At 46.3% G+C, this 18,448-nt stretch overlaps 3 protein-coding genes across 5 annotated transcripts; 1 reads left to right on the top strand and 2 right to left on the bottom strand.

Annotated features, from left to right (window-relative positions):
- The first annotated feature begins 1,002 nt into the window (after positions 1-1,002).
- NEPRO (nucleolus and neural progenitor protein) lies at positions 1,003-6,907 on the top strand. Its single transcript, XM_061366645.1, has 9 exons — positions 1,003-1,154; positions 1,290-1,444; positions 2,451-2,527; positions 2,635-2,766; positions 3,071-3,148; positions 4,056-4,417; positions 5,140-5,201; positions 5,612-5,862; positions 6,352-6,907. Exons 1-9 carry the CDS (start codon positions 1,064-1,066, stop codon positions 6,746-6,748), a joined length of 1,605 nt encoding a protein of 534 aa, XP_061222629.1. The 5' UTR covers positions 1,003-1,063; the 3' UTR covers positions 6,749-6,907.
- A 1,112-nt stretch (positions 6,908-8,019) lies between these two features.
- Positions 8,020-10,195, bottom strand: TAF13 (TATA-box binding protein associated factor 13). 2 transcript variants are annotated; one of them, XM_061366642.1, is made up of 4 exons: positions 10,094-10,195; positions 9,823-9,942; positions 9,252-9,350; positions 8,020-8,370 (listed from the first exon to the last, which is right to left on the bottom strand). In XM_061366642.1, exons 1-4 carry the CDS (start codon positions 10,118-10,120, stop codon positions 8,200-8,202), a joined length of 417 nt encoding a protein of 138 aa, XP_061222626.1. In that variant the 5' UTR covers positions 10,121-10,195; the 3' UTR covers positions 8,020-8,199. The 2 variants fall into 2 exon arrangements, with proteins under 2 accessions (XP_061222626.1, XP_061222628.1); XM_061366644.1 differs by having other exon boundaries at positions 8,022-8,370; positions 9,252-9,349; positions 9,864-9,942.
- A 3,164-nt stretch (positions 10,196-13,359) lies between these two features.
- GTPBP8 (GTP binding protein 8 (putative)) lies at positions 13,360-17,752 on the bottom strand. 2 transcript variants are annotated; one of them, XM_061366640.1, is made up of 7 exons: positions 17,438-17,752; positions 17,262-17,360; positions 16,634-16,764; positions 16,223-16,322; positions 15,728-15,846; positions 15,210-15,336; positions 13,360-13,558 (listed from the first exon to the last, which is right to left on the bottom strand). In XM_061366640.1, the coding sequence occupies exons 1-6, from the start codon at positions 17,720-17,722 to the stop codon at positions 15,252-15,254; spliced, it is 819 nt and encodes a 272-aa protein (XP_061222624.1). In that variant the 5' UTR covers positions 17,723-17,752; the 3' UTR covers positions 13,360-13,558; positions 15,210-15,251. The 2 variants fall into 2 exon arrangements, with proteins under 2 accessions (XP_061222624.1, XP_061222625.1); XM_061366641.1 differs by having other exon boundaries at positions 17,489-17,752.
- Between the last annotated feature and the right edge of the window lie 696 nt (positions 17,753-18,448).

Genomic DNA, 18,448 nt, shown 5'->3' with positions numbered 1-18,448 from the left:
AACAGCTAGAGCTGGGAGCAACCAGTGCATGCAGGGACCAGGCAAGCCAGGTGAGCACTGAGAGCAGAGGCAGTTCAAAATGCTGTCAGGAATTGCTGCTGGTGTGAATAAGTTACACAGGGTTTTTGCACTTAAGGGTGTGTGTGAGGTAAGAAGGGACAGTTGTATGGCTTTGATAGGGTCATCCCCTGAAGAGCCCTATTGCAGCCACAGTGTCTGCAGCACATTGTGAGGACCTCAGCTGCTCCTGCCCTGGCTCTGAAAAGCTGAATTCTGAAGGCAGGTGCTGAATTACAAAATCCTAGAATGGTTTGGGTTGGAAAGGGCCTTAAGTTCATCCAGTTCTAACCCTCCTGCCATGGGCAGGGATGCCTCTTCTAGATCAGGTTGCTCAAAACCGCATCCAGCCTGGCCTTGAGCACTGTGAAGTTTAAGAACTGTGAATATTTCATATTTATTTCCCTTCTCACTTAATGACATTCTAGGAATGCAGTGTCAGAGTCAAGGCCCGGGCCTTGGAAACATGTTGAGGCCAGTGTGTTCTGTGTCACTACTCCATGTGGTGAGTGCTCACAGCCAGCAATGGCCATCACGGCCGGGCACTGTTTTCTGGGCTGACCCATGGCCTCCAATCTGCCCCTGTGTCCTGGTTCAAGAGCTGAACCCAGGACACCCGGCATCAGCCTGGTCATGGTGCATGGCAGGGCCGCATCTGCACTGTCGTGGGGCCGAGCTGGGCTGGGCTCTCAGGCTCGGCCCTGAAAGACAGGAGGCCCGGGAGCTTCCCCTCCGCGACTCTCAGGTGCCCGCCTGCCAGCGGCCCCGCTGTGCTGTACGGGAAAGGGCAACTGCACCCCAGGCACTGCGGACCCCAGCACCAAGCGCTACCCCAACCAGCTGCCTCTCCGCCCGCCTGCCTCCTCCGGCCCTTCCGCGGGGATCAGCATACCCCCTGGCCTGACTTGGTCCGGCCCGCACCCTCCCTTCCCGACCCGCCAACATAGTCCCGCCCGCGTCCGGTCTCCCTCCTGTCCTGCGCGGCACCGCCTCCGTGTGGGGAAAGATGGCGGCGCCCGAGGCGGCGTGGAACCGGGTGGAGGTGCCGTGGCCGGCGAGCAGCGCCACGGTGGCCCTGACGGCTGAGCACCCTGCAGGTCCCTGCCGCCGGCCGGGGCGGGTGGGGGGGACGTTTTAAGTTACTCTCACGGCGTTCGCGGCGTTTGGGGGGCGTGTGGGGGCTGTCGGGGTACGCGGTTGGTGCTGAGGCCGTGCTTGTGTCCCGCCCGCAGTGAGGTGTCTGCCGGCGCTGCGGCGGCTGTGCGCCATGGCCCGGAAGCGGCTGTCGGGGACGGGCCTGGCCGTCGAGGAACGCGTGCTGCGGGCCGTGCTCTACGTCTACCACAGCAGGCTGCTCCGGCACCGGCCGTACCTGGCCCTGCAGCAGGTGAGGAGCAGCCCTGGCTATGCAACAGGGACCTGGCGGCTGGGCGCTGCGCTCCGGGCCCCAGTCGGCAGTCGCCTGGGGTAGTTCAGTGGGATTCCAGGCTCTATGCAACCAGTGCAATTTCGGCTTTCCAGATCTCTGGAATCAGTACTTGGATTTTTTACACCCATGCTGTAGCCTAAAGTAGATACAACCGCATACGTTTGAATACAGGCTGTGTGTAATATATGGTACTATAGAGTAATACAGTGATTTAGTTTTCAATTAATTGTAAGGGGGGGGGGGAAATCCTAGGCTGCTCTATTAGGCATGTTCTGGTTTAACAACTCTTTAACCAGCTTTCTAGTAAAGGGACTGTTAGTATCTTCAAATAACAGTTTTAAATAGAACAGCAATTATCGAATCACAGAATGGTTTGGATTGGAAAAGACCTTAAGATCATCCAGTTCCAACTCCCCTGCCAGGACAGGGACACCTCACACTAGACCATCTTGCCCAAGGCTCTGTCCAACCTGGCCTTGAACACCACCAGGGATGGAGCATTCACAGCTCCCATGGAGCATTCACAGGCAACCCATTCCAGTGCCTCACCACCTTCACAGTAAAGAACTTCCTCCTTATATCCAATCTAAACTTCCTCTGTTTTAAGTTTAAACCCATTGCTCCTTGTCTTATTGCTACAGTTCCTGATGAAGAATCTTATCTTCTCTGTTTATGCATTTTCATTCTTGAAAGCCAAAACCAAGGGTATGCAATACTGAAGGTATGCAGCACCAGTTAACAGTGGCCTACTCCAAACCTTCACCTCATTCTGTATTGACAGTGGTGTGATAAAGGGAACTTTTTTCATCATAGTGCAGATACAGGAACGTACCAGAATATTCCATTATGCAAACTTGCAATTTATTCTGTTAAACTGATAGTGTCACTTGATAGAGTAACAGTTCTTAGCCCAATGCACTCCCATCTCTCAGAATGCCAGTCAAAGGGGTTTTCTTTTTTCTAGGTAGAGCAATGCTTGAAGCGCCTATGGAAAATGAACTTGGTGGGCTGCATTGAAACCCTGGCAGAACTTATTCCCAAGTAAGTGTTGTGATCCCCTATGTTATACTATCTAGTAACAGTATGCAGAGCTAAAGGAATGGGGTGCTAGACCATAACCATCTCTCCTCATCTGTGTATCAATACAGGAAAAATACATCCCAAGGCCATGCAGAGTGCTTAGTTCCCAGCCAGCCTATACTGGAAACAGTGGCTCTGAAGGTATTGGGAGGCTGCAAGCTCATAATGCGCCTGCTGGACTGTTGCTGTAAAGCTTTTCTGTATCCTTTTTTCATAGTGAAAATGTTCTTAAAGTTCACCAGCAGCACCTCATGAGGCCAGAACTGGGTCTGCTGTAGGCCCTGTATTGCTGATATACTCAACTGTGCAATTCATGTGTGTAACTTGAAGCTTCTTTGATAGCCAAACACCTTATTTTCAAGTTATTATGGAGGAACCCAAAATATGGATACTTGTCTCCCAAATTATCCAGGATATTGCCTGGTGAATTGCCTCTAGTTGGTGTGTTCAGCAAGTCTCATTACATGCTGTTTGTTTTTTATCCTTAAGTGGTATAATTTTCAGCTTGTCCATTAAACATCTCTGCTCAGAAGAATTCATACTTTTAAACACTGTGGCTTCAGGGATGTTGAGCCGGCTATGGTTTGTGTGTTCAAAAGTCTGTTGTCTGTCTGTTTGATGTGCCTGTCAGGGAGAGAAGGCTTGTAATTAGTCCTTGCTGCTGAGTGAGCTTTATTCAGCTGGGAGGAGGGGAGTCCCTGTATCCTTTTGGACTTGATTCTAGCATCTGAGGAATTGTATAAGTGGGGAGAGACTTCTTACATGCTGTTACAGAAGGCTTTGTTCTTGGTTCATAGCAAATGTTATGTAGCACTTATGAAATCTTGGAGTTAATGCCAGCTTGCCAAAAAGGCTAACATCTGGTACTCTGCAGCAGCCATAAGTCCTGCCTCAACCTGAAATGGAAAGGCTGAGATAAAGTTGTTCTATGATATTGCTGAGTTTTCCAGGAAAATCAGTGTTCTGGGGTCTCTCAGTTCGAGGAAGTAACTGCTGTTTGTAGCTGAAGGAGTAACAGCATTATGTAAAGAACTTGGTAAAACATTCTTTGGCACAAGAAATCTGTCTCCCCAGTAAACATCAAGTAGGCGATTGTATGGCATCAGTGCTCGTACCATTGTCCTGAGGTGGTACAAGTTGCTTTTGGGGAAGACCTCACGTCAAAGGATTTGGCTGTGACCTGACTGGCTGGTAAGTTCCAGGTGTGCAACTCAGCAAAGCTCTAGGGAAGCAGAGGGGTTCCTGATCAGGAATTTATGAGTCAAGTCATTCCTACTTTCTGATCTTGAGCTGTTCATTAATGGTCAGGCTAACATGAAGGAAGTGTGGTGATGGGACCACAAGAAGATAAACTTGTATTGACAGGGAGTAGGGAAAGGGCAGCTTGGAATCTCTTCCATCAGCTCTCTGCGTGAGCTGAAGGTAGTTGTTCAGTGAGCACAAGGTTTTGCTAGAGCAGACTCCGTATCTTTCTGTCTTTTCTCTTCAGGATTCAGTACAGGTGTGTGTTGCAGAGCCTTGTGTCCTTGTATGGCGTGTTATCAATATCGCTTCATCTGGTATCTGAGACCCAACAGATGCCTTACATCAGGGGTTTTACCTTCCCGTCTGATATTTGTAACTTCCTTGGAGTTAATGTTTCTTCTGAGATGAAGAAGCAAAAGGCTAGAATGCTTACAACAAAGAAACCTACCAGCTGGATGAAGAAGTTCTTCCCAGCAATGCCAGAGGCAGTGTCAGACGTTGGGAAAAAGAGAAGTTCTGCAACCTGCAGGAGTGCTGTGAAAAACTGTAGCATCCCATGCCTCATGGACATTGGAGAGCCAGTTCTGGTGACTGGAGCCAGCAGAGGTAAAGCCTTGTGCCACAGTGCTACTGGTTTCTGACATCTCAGAGACTGACCCCAACTTCTGTCCAACAGAGCCAAGCACTCCTACTATGCACAGAGTGCAGTTCTAGTACAAACTCTCCTCTGCTGTCCTTGGAAGAGGAGGAGAATGCGACATGAACTCTTCCCTTATAAAGCTGTGGATAATGTCAGTATTGTGATGTTTTGGGGTTTTGTTTTTATTAAACATGATACATTGTTTCATAGCAATGCTTGCAGAGAAGCAGGTAATGAATGCGGTATACTGGTCTTGTAAATATTTATTTGTATTTTCCTGCTTCTGCATAGGTGGGGCCCAAGAATAGTGAGGGAAGGTAAGAACATTGTCTGCAGTTCATACAAGAGCAGATAAAGCTGTAAATACAGGATGCAGGTATCCTGTGCTTACTGCTTCTGGGCTGTGCCCAAGTCTTCCCCTTCAATCAGGGCTGTGGACAGTGACTCCAGGCATTCAGGTGTTTGCATGGAGCTTTTGTCCATTAACTTCTCCTTTGCCACCATCTGCAAATCTTTGCATCCTCTTCATCCATTGAGTGTAATCCTGTTGAAGTGCTGAGTGCAGGAGTGAGGCTGCTAAGGTGGCAGTAGATCTGAGAGCTCAGCAGGGCTAAGAACGTTGCAGTGTCTGTGCAAGGACTTAAAATGGTCTTCACTTTCCGATGGGAACTTTCCCCTTTCTTTGTAGGGAAGCACCTGGGGCTTCATGTGAAGAGCTTACTTAGACCATCCAGACCTCCAGCACAAGAGGTTTGTATGGTACCATTTTACACTTTTTAACTTTAAAGACCCCAACACTCAAAATTATATCCCTGATTGAAAATGTCCCTTTTCCTGCCTTATTTTGGCTTGTCCAACAAGCCAGGTCAGCATGGAAGCTTTGCACTGAAAATCACTACTGATTTCTGCTTAGGAGCTTGAGCATTTGTTGGTATGTCAAGTGAAATGACCAGAGAGCAAGCCGGTAGTAGACAGCAATACAGATTCTTGTTATCTGCCTCTTCTTGTATTCCACGAAACAAGACTGCTCTTCCACTTTCTCCTTAGGAAGTAAGGAATGTTCTCACAAAAACCTTGGTGCTCGGCTTCTCTCCAGCAGAGAGGGTCAGGCATGTCATGTTTTTAGAAGACTTAACTATTTCTGTTACTCTCTATTTCAGCGTATAAGCATTGCATCAACACCTTTCAAAGCAAAGTCGGCATCACTTTCCTCTCGTATAGCAAAACTGGAGCATGCTGGGTTTCTTGTACAGTTGGTCCAAAGAGCTACATCGTTTGGTGAACTGTCAGAGGCACTCAGAAAAGTTATTCTGTGGTGCAAGGGCAACAAATTCAAGCCAGAAGCTTATTTTCTGCGTAACAAGTTGTTGAAAAGCACCCGGCTGCACCATGTGGAGGCTCAAGGATGCAGGTAATTTTGCATGGGTGTGGAGCTTCTGTGTCTGACACCTTACATTTTAATATTATGTATTTTGCTACAGTGTAGGGAAATACAGTGGTCTAACCCATTCTTTGTAAATTCTAATGGGATCACTCATTCAGGTTACTGCAAGCTCAGACGAACATTGTGTTTAGCTTCAGTCTTTTGTGAAAGGATTTAAAGGCTACCAGGTGCACCAATACTTAAGAGGGAGGATGAAAATGCAACTTAAATTGTTACCATTAAACATGTGCATGTTTAATGATAACGATATGATACAGGGGGTGTCGTCTTTCTTCATGGAAGATGAAGACAAGGAGCATTCACCCTGGCTACTATTGTACAAGAGTACAAGGTGCTATCATATTTTCTTGGGAAAATGGTAGAGAAGGCTAATAAACCAAATCTCTCCAAACCCCAAATGAAATAATATTTGAGCAGCTGATAAAGTTATGATTTGTTTGCCTTCCTCCCCTTAAGCTTGAAGAAAAAACTGTGCTGTGTCAAAACATCTGTCCGTAAATACCTCCTGTACGGGTCACAGAAGGCATGCTGGCCAAAGCAGCACCTCCAGGCACGGTTCTGTCAAAGGAGGTTCAAATCATCCACATGTTTGAAGAGAACTCTGAAGACTGTTTGGCAAAAACCTCCTGAGCTTGCTGGAGTCTGTGAGCACAGTGCATCACCCATTCTCCCAGTTTACCAGGATGGGCCTCAGAGTCAGGCAGGATGTTCCAGTGCTGACAGAGGCCGTGTCAAACTAAGCACAGCAGAGACCCCTAAGCGGCTGCTGCTAGAAGGAAGCCCTGGCCCTGTGTGGAAAGAAGGTACTGAGAACATGGATATTGATTCTATTTTTGCAGCAATAGGTGTCTGATGGTGGATATGCAAGGAGGAAAAGGGTCAAGTCATTCCGATTATGTATATTTTTAAGTAAAACAATCAGAATCCTAATGGTGTCTTGGTAACTCACACTCTGAATTCTGCTAAGGAAGTGGCAACTGGTTTATTAGAGTTTTGTAAAACAGCTGTTTGGTTTTTTTTTGTTGTTTTTTGGAAGGGTGTACCAAAAAAACTGAATAATCTTCATCCTTTCACTTGTCCTGGAACAGAGAGTTTGTTATCCTTACTCAGTATTCTTTCTCTGTTGTTCAACCACATGTTAAGTGCTGCTGTGAAACCCACAGCAGAATTAATTACTACCCATGGCAGAAGTTTGTGGCTGATCACTTCCTGCTGCTTAGGACAAAAGACTTGTCACTTTTCCAACGAAGCATCTTACACCCTTCCTTCTGTGCTGCTTGTTTAGGGAACAGCCCTGATTTGCAGTGTTATTGTTGTTCAATATTGTCCTTTTCCTGAAACAAGGTATTAACTGAACCTGCCCCTAAGCTGCTGCAGAAACAGGGTTTCCCCTGCACAGCCACGTGCTATGGCCTGCAGCAGTAAACTCCTGACTAGTGCATGTGTTCCTGAAATCTTCTAAGTGCCATTTCTGCCTGCTTGGCAATGTAAGGCACAGCTACTCTGACATGTATTATGACATAATGTTAGAACAAGCAATGGAGTTGATGCTTTGTGCCAGGCTCTTGTAACTAGGTCCTAAGATCAGGATCACCAGGATATACTAAGAAAAAATCGTTCCCAAATGCAGACTAGAAATCTGCTTTGTTGTAGAACACCTGTCTTAACAGGGGTAAGGAAAGTCTGTAAGTGAAGTCAACCTATTCCAGAGCTACTTGCTAGTTTCTAGGCTTAATACTGGTAGAAAACAAAAGAGCTATGCCAACTGGGACAGAATTAAAAATAACCTTCCCAGCCAAGGAAGTGATAAAAGCCCCTGTATTACAGACCTTGTGTGAACTGATCAATTCAGTTACGAGAAGTGGGGACAAATTAAAATGTTTTATTAAAAGAGCAGGTACAGAGCAAAGAGCAGAATTCCTATAGCCGACTGGGCTTGAAGGCAAGTTGTTTCAGTAACTGAGATCCATTGTTTAGGTTTCCTGTCACAAGAATAGCCAGCAGTAACTGAAACAGTTGTAGAGAATCATGCATAATTAGCCCTTTAGATATCTGATTCAACACAGTTCTACTTTGGACTTTCTGCTAGAGCTCTTTTCTCAATTCATAGACCAATAAAAAATACCCAAGTATACCGCATAGACAACATCCAGCTGCTTGGATACTTCTCAGAAAAGGCTAGGAGCGAGGGCAGACATTCCAGCAGTGACCTCCACCCTGAATAGTTCCTCCAAACAACATGCATGATGTTCCTTTTGGGCAGCAAGTGCCCAAGTAATGCCTCAGTACAGCTTGTGCACAGAATCAAGATCCATAGTTTGCTTCATCAAAGGCCTTTCTGGCTCGTTTCAGTTCTTCATTCATAGTTAGGAGGTCTTTAACTCTGGCAAACTTCCGGGGGTCCTTGCGTATCAGAAAGACAATGTCCTCCACCTGTACACGACCCTGCCGCCCAATTGACATGGCCTTGTGTGTCTGTTAGAGGAAAAAAGGAAAGTCAACACAGTTCCTTTGCTCCTTAATTCTTTTTTAAGCTCTCAATTCCACTTTATTTCTTGCCACTTTATAATCAAAAAGTAAGCAACTGCAGGATGTGGGCACCATCACAGTCACAAGAGAACTTCCCAGTACACCACGGACTTACTGTTGCTCTGCTGTCCCTGTCTGCCTGTCATTTATACCCAGCACATACCACTATATAGATGTAATAGTAACAGCATCAAAACTGAAGTCAGATTATATGTAGGACTCTCAGCCTGCAGAGTGCTTGAAGGTGAACAGCAGCAGGAAGAACATGAAGCAATGTGAGGTAACGTACCACAGGACAGTTTAGGGCATTTTGATGTGGGGAAAGCAAGACCAACCTTGCAAAGAAAAGGGGTCTGCAAACTGTTGGAATAACCAGTGTGGTTTTGTTTTTTAAACGAACTTTCAAACAGTATCTAATTATCTGGGACAGTGACGACTTCAAGCCCCACCTGCATTTCTTTTGTAGTGCAGAGCTACATTCCCATCCATGTAAAGGCATTGGAAGAACACAAAAAGTCAACAGACTTTCAAAGCTGAGCCTTCTCTTTTGTCAGATGCATATACAGTGATGCCACAGCAAACCCCAAAGTCAGTTGTGTATTTCCGCCCCTTCCTCCCAATACTGAGCTTAAGGACTTGACACCATTTTAAATCCACATAGAGCAAGATGCATGGATTTTGCTTTAATCTTGGCAGAGCAAGGTTTAAGTTTAGCTTTTTCCTACCAGCATCAGAGTTTTGGGCCTGCGATAATGCAATATTTGAGTCAGAGGTATTAACCCCCTTTGTTGAGGATGTTTTGACAATGCTGTCTAGAGCTGACTTACCATTTCTGTGATAAACTCTATTACCAGGTCTTCAAGAATGTCCACTGACTCTGTGTAAGGGTTCTGGTCATCCCCAAATCCATACATCATGCATCTTACTGCAGAAAGAAACACGCAGCATGAGGCTTCTTTCCTTCATTTCAGCTGCATGCATCTAGTTAGAGCCCACACGTACGTTATGTGCACCAGGATGGCACTTGTCTGTTGGGCCAGATGATTCTTGAACAAACGTACAGGAAATAAGCAGATAGAAGGCAACAAAACTCCAGTTCTGTATATACATAAGCATGGACGATGACAACTTTTAAATATGGATTTAGCCCTACCAGGTACTGACTGTGTGACTGACCGCTGGTGCACTTCGGTTCAGAGAATGAATTAGCAATGTTTTTTAGGGGGCCTACACAACAGCTTTCTGCACTTTACAGCCAGGGCACAGAATGGAAGTCGCGCTTTTGTTAAGGAAAACAAGTTTGTAGCTCTACAGCTACCTCCTCAGAGTTTCAGCTGTGTTTGGGGGAAGGGCATCGTCCTTAAACCAATGCTGCAGTAAGTTCCGCAGCAATAGATCCGTCAGCGCGGCGCTGGGCTTTCTGGCCGGGCTCGACTCACATTCTTTGGAGAACAGCCTCTTCCTCTTGCCTTGCCCACCATCCAAGCCGCCTCCAGCTTCTTCCGCGTCTTCTTCAAACTAGACGAGCATAGCGGAGGAGAGACGGCCGTCAGCGCTCGGGGCGGCGGGGACCCCTTCCCTCCCCTCTCCTCTCCCCACATCTGGGATAGGACCCAAAGGGTCCCGTCCAGCAGGAAGAGGAAGGACACATCCCTTTCCCATCACTCACCTGCGCGTCCTCCTCTTCGTCAGCCATGCTGCCAAACCGCGCCGGGTGCCTCCGGGCGGCCGGAAGGGCTTCCGCTTCTCTAGCCCCGCCCCCGTGGGGTCGGCTCCGCCCGCGGCGGCCGTGGGTGCCCTAGCGGGGAGTGGTCGGTACCCGAGTGCGTGACCGCTGCAAGGGCCATCGTGTCGGCGGTTGCTGCTTCCAAGGCTGGTGCCGTTTACCGCTGCTTTGGTGTCAGAAGTTTTCTTCAGGAGGAAGAAAAAAACCCTGTAAAGTTTAATTCCCTTTTGTAGGTGTAGACCTTGTTTTAGTCCTCTGGGTACAGTAACTACCTATGTAGCCACTTCCCAGTCCAGGCAAACGCTTGCCTTGCCTGAGAAACTGTTTGATGCATGCAAAGAAACACAGGGGTAGGACCAGAAAGTTCTCTCTCCCTGGCCGGGGTGCTGCTGCCTCTGGCACCAGCCTGTGTCAGCATAAGGACTCCAGAGAGGTCGCTGACCAAGCACACACAGCTTGGGGTTGGGCTGTACAGGCACTTGCCTTGGCCCAGAAAGGGCTAATTTGGGGACTGCAGAGAGAAGCTGCAGTATGAATTGTTTACCTTGAATCAATCGCTATTGCTACTGACTATAACTAACTGTAAAGCAAACAGCTTTGCCCACAGTGCAAAGATGAGCATGCTTAAGCCTATAAAATCCTATTCCTGCAGAAGCAGGGATGGTATGAGCATCCTTTTCCTCTTGTAATTTCTTCAATTTACAAAAGCAAAAGTTGTATTTTTCCAGATTTGAATTGTGGCACAAACGAATTACTCTGAGATTGATTTGGCAACCCTCTCCAAATCTGTATATGATACCCATTATTAGGATGTCAGATGAGGATAATGTGGTTTGAAGGGGGCCTCGTGAGGTGTCTGGTACAGAAGCTTCTTGGAGTTACTTGAAAAGGGTGAAACATCCATCCACTTTCTTACCCTGTTGGGTAGTCTGTGACATGTTCTCACCACGCAGTCACGCTTACTGCATCTCCTCTCATCCCAAAGCTTGTGAAGAAGGTACATTTATCATTGTAACAGGTCATTATGGAACAGCTAATGAGATCAACTTCCTCTTTGCCTTTCATTGGAAGCTGATTTGTGACTTGAGGCCGACTGTTCCTATGCACTTACATACTAAACACAAATGTGTGTGTTCTGCAAATACGAATACCAGTGGATGTGCTGTGTCAAAGCTCAAAGTAAATTTCAGTTTTCATCTTCCATTTCTGGAGAAATAGCAGCTACAGTGTCACACAGAAGTCAGTGGGCCTGTTAGTTTGGGGTTTTTCACTGGTACTAAGAAGTTGAAAGATGGTACACTGCTTTATGACAAGGTCTTATGGAAAGAGGATCCCAAATGAACTCCTGGAATTTCCCTTTCAGATCCTCTGTGACTTGGGAGACAACACACTTTTGCTGATGCCCAGGTCTGTTGAGGAGAAACTGAAGATGAAACTTAATATTAAGGTGAGACACTGGTGCCTGCCCTGTCAGGCTCCATACAGATAAATGTCCTTGTAATTTGCATGAATTATAAATACTGCAGACTTTATAGCTCTTAGACCATTAAAAAACCAAAAAGAGGTAAAAGGTGAAAGTAAACTTGTAGGGGTTTTATTTCTTTTCTTTCTTATAAATGCCATGGTTTTAAATACAGGCTAAGTGAATATAGATACGAAGGGAGAAAACTGCAAGCAGTTTTAGTGCTTGAATGTAGCAGCAATATGGCTTAGACAAGACAGAAGACTGGACTTTATTTTTCTCTCTGTTGTTTTTAGCATGATTTGGGATAAGTTCCTCCTCCTTGCTTGATAAAGTGAGCATGGAACATGTAATCATGCTTGGCAGGTATTGTTTTGTATTTTTTCCATCACCAGTTTCTAGAATTTCGGAAATCTTTTGCAATTGGGGACAAATAACGTGTTTTTTCGGATGAAAAAGAATCTCTAAACATTAGTGCAGCATCTTTTATCATGTCCAGGCACAAAGACAGCTGTGGTTCTGATGTCCTGTTGAATCGACATGGATCTTGATTCAAGTGTTTGTTTTGCCCTGTTAAATACTACTTCTGAACTGTACAGTAGTTTACATCCTTCATAAATTGTTGTGAGCAGTTACTGCTGACGCTTGAGAAACACAAGTTTCTTGTGTCTTTGTGAAGTTTTGGTTTAAGACTTCCTCTTAATTTTTCCTTACAAATAAAAATCCATTATGTCTCCAGTAGGAGGCTCACTCTCCTAGTGTAATAAATGCCTTGTTCACACAGGGCAACATTTTTTCTCTAGGAAGATGAAGAAGGAAAAGGTGCACCTGAGATGCAAACATTGGAGAAACAGGAACATACTGGAGAGTAGTCGGAGTCTTGATGAAGCAGTGAAGGATCCCAAGGAATGAAATCAAAAGAAGTGAGTACACTGCCTTCTGGTGTCTTGAGTCTCAACAGCCTTCCCTGATGGAGATCGGAGCTGGTGCCATCTGTACACACCACCTTCTGTGCTTGCATCAGGAATGAGAGCAACAGTCTCATCACACAAGATCCAGTGGAGGAGAACTTCTTGGAGAACAGCATTAGGAAGAAGAGTACTAAAATTTATTCCCTGCCCCACAAATCCCCTACTGCTTGGCATACTATGTTCTCCATCATTCTCAACGTTTTTCAAAGAAAATACTGGTTCATGTAGCTACATCTGTGCAAGTGGTGGATTTATTGTATTGTATAAACTTTGTAAATGTGTCACCAGTGCACAAATACCACTGCAGGTTATCAGAATACAGAAATGTGAGCTACCTGTCCTGAAAAAGTATCTGCTGTGTATTTAACTAAACACTTGATGGGTCTCAGTAATTACCTTATTGAGCAAACCAGTTTTCTGTGGTTATATATGAAATGCTTAAAAGCAGACTAATTATATCTGAAGTAATTAGAGATCCAGTATTCAAGAAGTGTTTGGACAGTGTTAAGTTAGTGTTAAAATAAAGCTGTGCTTACAGGCTTACTGCTGCAGTTATTTCTTATGAGCAGATCAAATTGCAGTTACCACAACCAGTATTAATATCATTTGTACAGCTGAGGAAAGGATGCCTGCTTTACTTTTCATTGGTGGTGCTTTTAGATACCAATTGGCTGCAAATGCATCGGATGAGAAGAAAAGAAAGTTACGGGACTGGTTATAGTATATTGCAGAGAAGGTGGCTTCTCATCTAGAGGGCTGTGGAGGTAAGTCACACCTTGTAATTTATTCACTAGTCATTTTTATTTTGGGATGTAATATAAGGTCAGTTTGCCTTTTCTTACTTCTGTTCCTTTCGTCATAGCATGCCCAGTTTGTAGGATGGGGAAAACCCCCAACTTACTTCTCCCTCCTTTCACTCTTCTGTGAATGGGTTCTGGTCCTACTTTGTTTCCACAACACTTAAGCAGGAGAATGCTGTAAGAAGCATAAATAGAATTACTGACATAGTACCTGGTCAAGGTCCCTACTAAAATGCATTCTATGCTATAGTAACTGTTGCAAAAATACCAGCTTTGTAGTAGACTACACCAGACACCAGGGGAAGAAAGACAAGCAAGTACTGCTGAAAGAGCAGAAAAGATGCCCAAAGTGAAATCCTTTTCCACAGAAGCTAGTACTTGACATCATTTCTGTAAGTAGGAGCTGCAGAAGAGGCAAAGCTTTACAAGGCAGTGCTGGGTGCCTGCAGTGTGGTGTATACACTGCAAACAATTTAAGACATCAAAAGCTTTTAAAACTGAAATGATCTCCACTGCTTCAGTACACTGCCAGGCCCATCAGTGATCAGCAAGGGGGGAAGAAAGGGGCACCAATTCCTGAGTGTAACCAACTGTGGTGTTCCCTCCTGCAGCTGGCTGAGAGAAATGCGAGAATGATTCCAGTATTTGAATCACTTGTAAATGAAGATCTTTTGACCAACGCAGCAGAAGACTGAGATGTGTCTAGAGGTAAAGCTGGTTCTTCAGGATAAGGTTGTACCTACTGTTTCTAGTACAGCAGTAGCAAAATACATGACCTAGCTCTGCATGGCTTCCGCTAAGGAGACACCTCAAGGCAAGGATCATGGCGTCCAGTTCACAGTCTGCTTCCATTTCAATACATTTTTAATATAAATGGATTTACCAGACACATCTACTGTATTAAAGTGACTAATAGATTTCCTAGCACTTTAAGGGGTTTTGTTTAGAAGAGGGACTAAAAAGAGAACTAACCTTCTTTTATATATACAGGCTTATCTTCAGAGGCTCTTCAGTCAAGGCTGAGATCTTGGCAAGATTTATGGTCATTTTGAGATACTAAGAAAAGATTACTCCCAAAGTATTGCCCTGCATGTGTTCATATGTTAAGATACTACTGCAATTTTCCGTAGGATAAAGCATCCCATCGGCTCATTTGTTCTGGAGCATTTTGGTATTAGAGGTAAAATATTAAGAGAGTCATAGGTTTGATTGCTGCTAAGACATGGAAGCTAGAGATCCAATTGACCTATTGACAGCACAATGCAGAAGAGTTACAAAAATAAGATACATGAGAACTCCTAAACACACCTTCAACAAAGAATGTGGCTGTTTCTACTCAAGATCACCTTAAAGCAGGCAGGTTGCATAGGGGCTGTGGTTTAGCCCCTGCTACATAAACAGAGAAGCAAACCTCTGTCATTCAATTCAACTCTGCAAGTATAGTCTGCTTAATGTTAGGGCTATAGTTTTTCTTCTCTAGACTAAATGCCTTTTTATGAATGGGATTACTAGACTATCATCTCTCATGTCTTAAACACAGTAGAGCTTAGGCATGCAGTGGTCTTTGAACATTTTGGTGGAAGGAGAGGAAATGATGCATTAAACCCTAGCTTCTCTTTAGAGGTTCTCTTCCCCTTTTTCTCTTTGACATGGTCACAGAGGTTTTATAAAACAGTTTGTAATAACCTGGATAAATTCATAGTGCAAACTTCCTGAACTGATGAGTTTCTTAAAGAAAAACCTTAGCCTGATAAATATTTATTTATCAAAAAATGAAGCCTAGTACCTTGGGTTATTTACAACAATCCAGACTTTTGGGTTTGTACCTTTTGTTCTGGAGGTGCTGAACAGGTGAGGAACCAGTCTTTTCAGCTGGCCTCTACCATGGGCAGGTTTCCAGTAACATGGGCTACAAAACACCTTAGCAGGTGAACTCCTGAAAACTCCAGGGAACTGTGGAAACAAAGAAGAGATGTTGACACAGCTTGGAGCTATACAAGCAAACTCAGCGACTGGCTGTATTAAATGTAAGTTCCTGCAGTGCAGTACAACCTTGGTAAACAACCACTACAACTTGCTACTGTTAACTCCAAATAGAATGGCAAAGCCCACTAGCATGCAGCGCAGGGACTGCTGCCCCCTCAGAGAAGGGCCAAAGGAACAAGCAGCCTTGAAAACGGAACTGCGTGCACATGCATGTGGGGTGCTCTGCTATCAGCCGCCCACCCTCCATCCTGGGGTACAGAGAGCTGTCACCTCTAGAGCAGACAGACCCTTTTCAAGGAGTGTGCCCCACTGAAATCATCACCTGACAGGAAATGGCTGCAATGGAGAAGAGCTTTACCTGACCAGGAATAGCTGTGGAAAGCATCCCTTAGTCTTCTCCTTCACATACTCCTGGATCTCCAGTACATTCTTTAACAACAGTCCTCTGGAAGCTCGGTCAATTTTTGTTAACACTATCTGCATGGATACAGAAAGGGAGAATTAAGAGGAAAAGAGGATTATTTTGCTGCTAGCCTGAAACCTGCTAAGAGTCCTGGACCATCCTCCAAGGTAGGCTGGAAGCTCTGAATCATATCTGGGGGGGGAAATGGTACAATACAGTTCACCAAAACGCTTCTCTAGCTTGCATAACTAGCAGAACATTTCAGGCACTGAAAGTGTCCATTTAATAAGCAAAAAATCCCTTAAATCCCACTTACCCCTTTCAACATATTTATTAACAAAGGGGCTGTTACCACTTTGGTAAGATAACTTGGATAAGCTCAGGTAGAGAGTACATGCCTTACAGATGATCTATAGTTTATAACCAAGATAAGAACAAAGCATTACCTACCACATAAGGAATCCCAAACTCTTCCAGCATCTCTGCTGCAATATGATCTGTCTTATGGAGTCCTGCTACACCATCGACTAACATAAAGGTCCTCTTCAAGCTGCCAGAAACACAAGCAACCGTTGTTTCATGCCTGCTCTGCTACTTCCAAATTCATAAGCACGAACAAGTAACACAGAATCTGGGGACAGGAAGGGCCAAGAAAAGGCAATCTCAGGAGCCAAGGGCCAGCATGGTGCAGCACCATAATCTTCTCTGTTATTCTGATCTAAGCATGAATGAGTGCCACTACAGTGATTCCCAGGGAAACAATGTCAGAACTAATCGACAGTACCACTGCTGCTCTTCCTGCATTTACCATCTAATTACATGACACTGTATCAAGTTTTCATTGCCCTGTAGGGCCCTTACTTGTGCCGTTCCTGCAGGTAAGCCTCCACCATCTCCACAAAGTCTTGCGGGGCACGGTAGCCATATCCTGGCATATCCACCAGAGTAAAGTACTTCCCTACTTTGAAGAAATTCATCTTCTTGGTGTGGCCCTGTGGAGAGTATGTAGGTAAAGTGAAGGAAGGAGATGGTCTTAAAAAGTTGCTTTAAGCAGTGGACTAGATGTCCCACAAAATGGTACTTATCTGTACCATATCCTACACCATGCTATCCCCTGCCCAAAGAAGGCTGCAAAAATACTACAGTTGCTCTAACCTGCCCGGTCTCCTGCCTTTGTAGTAATCCTTTGTGGCTCTATCCTTAAAAGAGACTAAAAATGTCTTCATGGGTCCTCTGCTCAGCTTGCATGACTCTTCTGTCTGGCACATGTGCTAGCCCTGGCTGTAGGGCTAAACTAGGCTCCTTCCACCTTCTCCTTTGCTACAGCAAGGCCCACATCAGCCACAGGCTGGCTGCCACCATGGCTGGCACGTTCTCCTGCTGCTTCAAGTTACCCAAGAGCTTGGTTCCTCCTGCCCTTCTCAGCCCCATCCTCTAGACTGGCACCAACCGTTGACCAAGGGTGCGGGAAGTTACAAAGGTCACTCACCGGGGTTTTTGACACCCTGACCTCCACTTCTGGGGACAGCGAGAACAAGGCCCGGATTAAAGATGATTTCCCCACGTTGCTTCTGCCGATGAAGCACACCTGCAGGAGGAGAGGCAGTGAGAGGCTTCTACACCACCCTCGCCAGCCCACCCGGCCGCGGTGCGCTGGTACCTGACCTCGGGCAGGGCGAGCAGCGGAGCGTGTGCCATGCGCACGGCGGAGCTCACGTAGTCTATGGGGTGGTCGCGGCCGGACTTGAACAACGCCTCTGCGCGCTGCAGGGCGGGCAGGTCGGGCTGGAAGAGGCAGAATCGCGCCGTGTCGGTGCCGGGAGCTAAGTACCGCTCCAGCTTCTGCAGCGGGAAGAGGAGGCCGGTGCGGCGGCCCTGCTCCAGCCGCAGCACCTGCGCCAAGGCCGCCAGCGGCGGCGGGGTCCGGACCCCCGCCCGCGGCAGCACCATCCTGAGCGGGGCCGGCGCGGAGCAGGCCCGACCGGGCCCCGGAAGGCGGAGGGCGGAGCGGGGCCCCCGGCTGCCCCCGCCCGGCCGCTGCGGGGAGGGCCCGTTGCTGCGTGCTGCCGGTGGCCTGGTCGCTAGGTGGTCGTTCCTCATGCTCCGAGAGAGCAGCACGTCTTTCGTAGGCTCGGCTGTTGTGTCTGGCTCTTGCTTGTCTCACGTTCTTTACAGAGCCAGGAACATCGCTGGGCTGCTGCGGGCTCTGTACGCTGGAGCCCTGTTTGGCCACGAAGCGGAGTGAAGCAGCAGTGTCCTTCGGCATGCTCCATCTGTCCGCTGCAACGATCCGTTTTCCTAAGAGCTAGTCTGATGTTCGACCTTGCACCCAGGCCAGCCTGAGGGCCCTAGGGAACCCTGCCTCTCCTTTGAGACAGAGACACATTCTTCTGCCGTCAGAGCCCTCTGTATGAAGCCCTGAAAGTTTGGCAGGTTTAATTATTGCACTGAATAGATTAAAGGCCAGGAAGGACCGTTAGAAGGTAACACAGGCTATATCCTGCTTCTCTTTTAATGTGCCTGGTTGCAAAGCTCTAGGGCAAAAGTTCTATCCCCTAAGGAAAGGCGAGACATCAACCTGCATGTTCCTCAGGCATAGCTTCAGGGCTTTTGGAATAAAACACGTTAACTTGGAGATATATACTCTCCTTCTCAAGTTCATGATCAGTGAAAGCA

This window comes from Neopsephotus bourkii, unplaced genomic scaffold (assembly GCF_033783945.1).
Source record: "Neopsephotus bourkii isolate Nb327-2 ecotype Australia unplaced genomic scaffold, CSIRO-AGI_Nbou_v1 NB_1350, whole genome shotgun sequence".
Classification (NCBI taxonomy): Eukaryota; Metazoa; Chordata; class Aves; order Psittaciformes; family Psittacidae; genus Neopsephotus; species Neopsephotus bourkii.
Note: the sequence above shows the minus strand (reverse complement) of the source record. Positions and strands in the feature narration are given on the sequence as shown.

What these genes read in the sequence shown, in the direction of transcription:
- NEPRO (XM_061366645.1), top strand. Translation starts at nt 1,064, where the DNA reads ATGGCGGCGCCCGAGGCGGCGTGGAACCGGGTGGAGGTGCCGTGGCCG. An exon ending in GACGGCTGAGCACCCTGCAG is followed by an intron (nt 1,155 to 1,289) that starts GTCCCTGCCGCC and finishes TCCCGCCCGCAG; the next exon opens with TGAGGTGTCTGCCGGCGCTG. An exon ending in GGGATGTTGAGCCGGCTATG is followed by an intron (nt 3,149 to 4,055) that starts GTTTGTGTGTTC and finishes TTTTCTCTTCAG; the next exon opens with GATTCAGTACAGGTGTGTGT.
- TAF13 (XM_061366642.1), bottom strand. Translation starts at nt 10,120, where the DNA reads ATGGCTGACGAAGAGGAGGACGCGCAG. An exon ending in AGCCCAGCGCCGCGCTGACG is followed by an intron (nt 9,351 to 9,822) that starts GATCTATTGCTG and finishes TTTCTTTCTGCA; the next exon opens with GTAAGATGCATGATGTATGG. An exon ending in TAGAGTTTATCACAGAAATG is followed by an intron (nt 8,371 to 9,251) that starts GTAAGTCAGCTC and finishes TTCCTCTAACAG; the next exon opens with ACACACAAGGCCATGTCAAT.
- GTPBP8 (XM_061366640.1), bottom strand. Translation starts at nt 17,722, where the DNA reads ATGGTGCTGCCGCGGGCGGGGGTCCGGACCCCGCCGCCGCTGGCGGCC. An exon ending in AGTTTGGGATTCCTTATGTG is followed by an intron (nt 15,847 to 16,222) that starts GTAGGTAATGCT and finishes GTATCCATGCAG; the next exon opens with ATAGTGTTAACAAAAATTGA. An exon ending in CCACAGCTATTCCTGGTCAG is followed by an intron (nt 15,337 to 15,727) that starts GTAAAGCTCTTC and finishes TTGTTTCCACAG; the next exon opens with TTCCCTGGAGTTTTCAGGAG.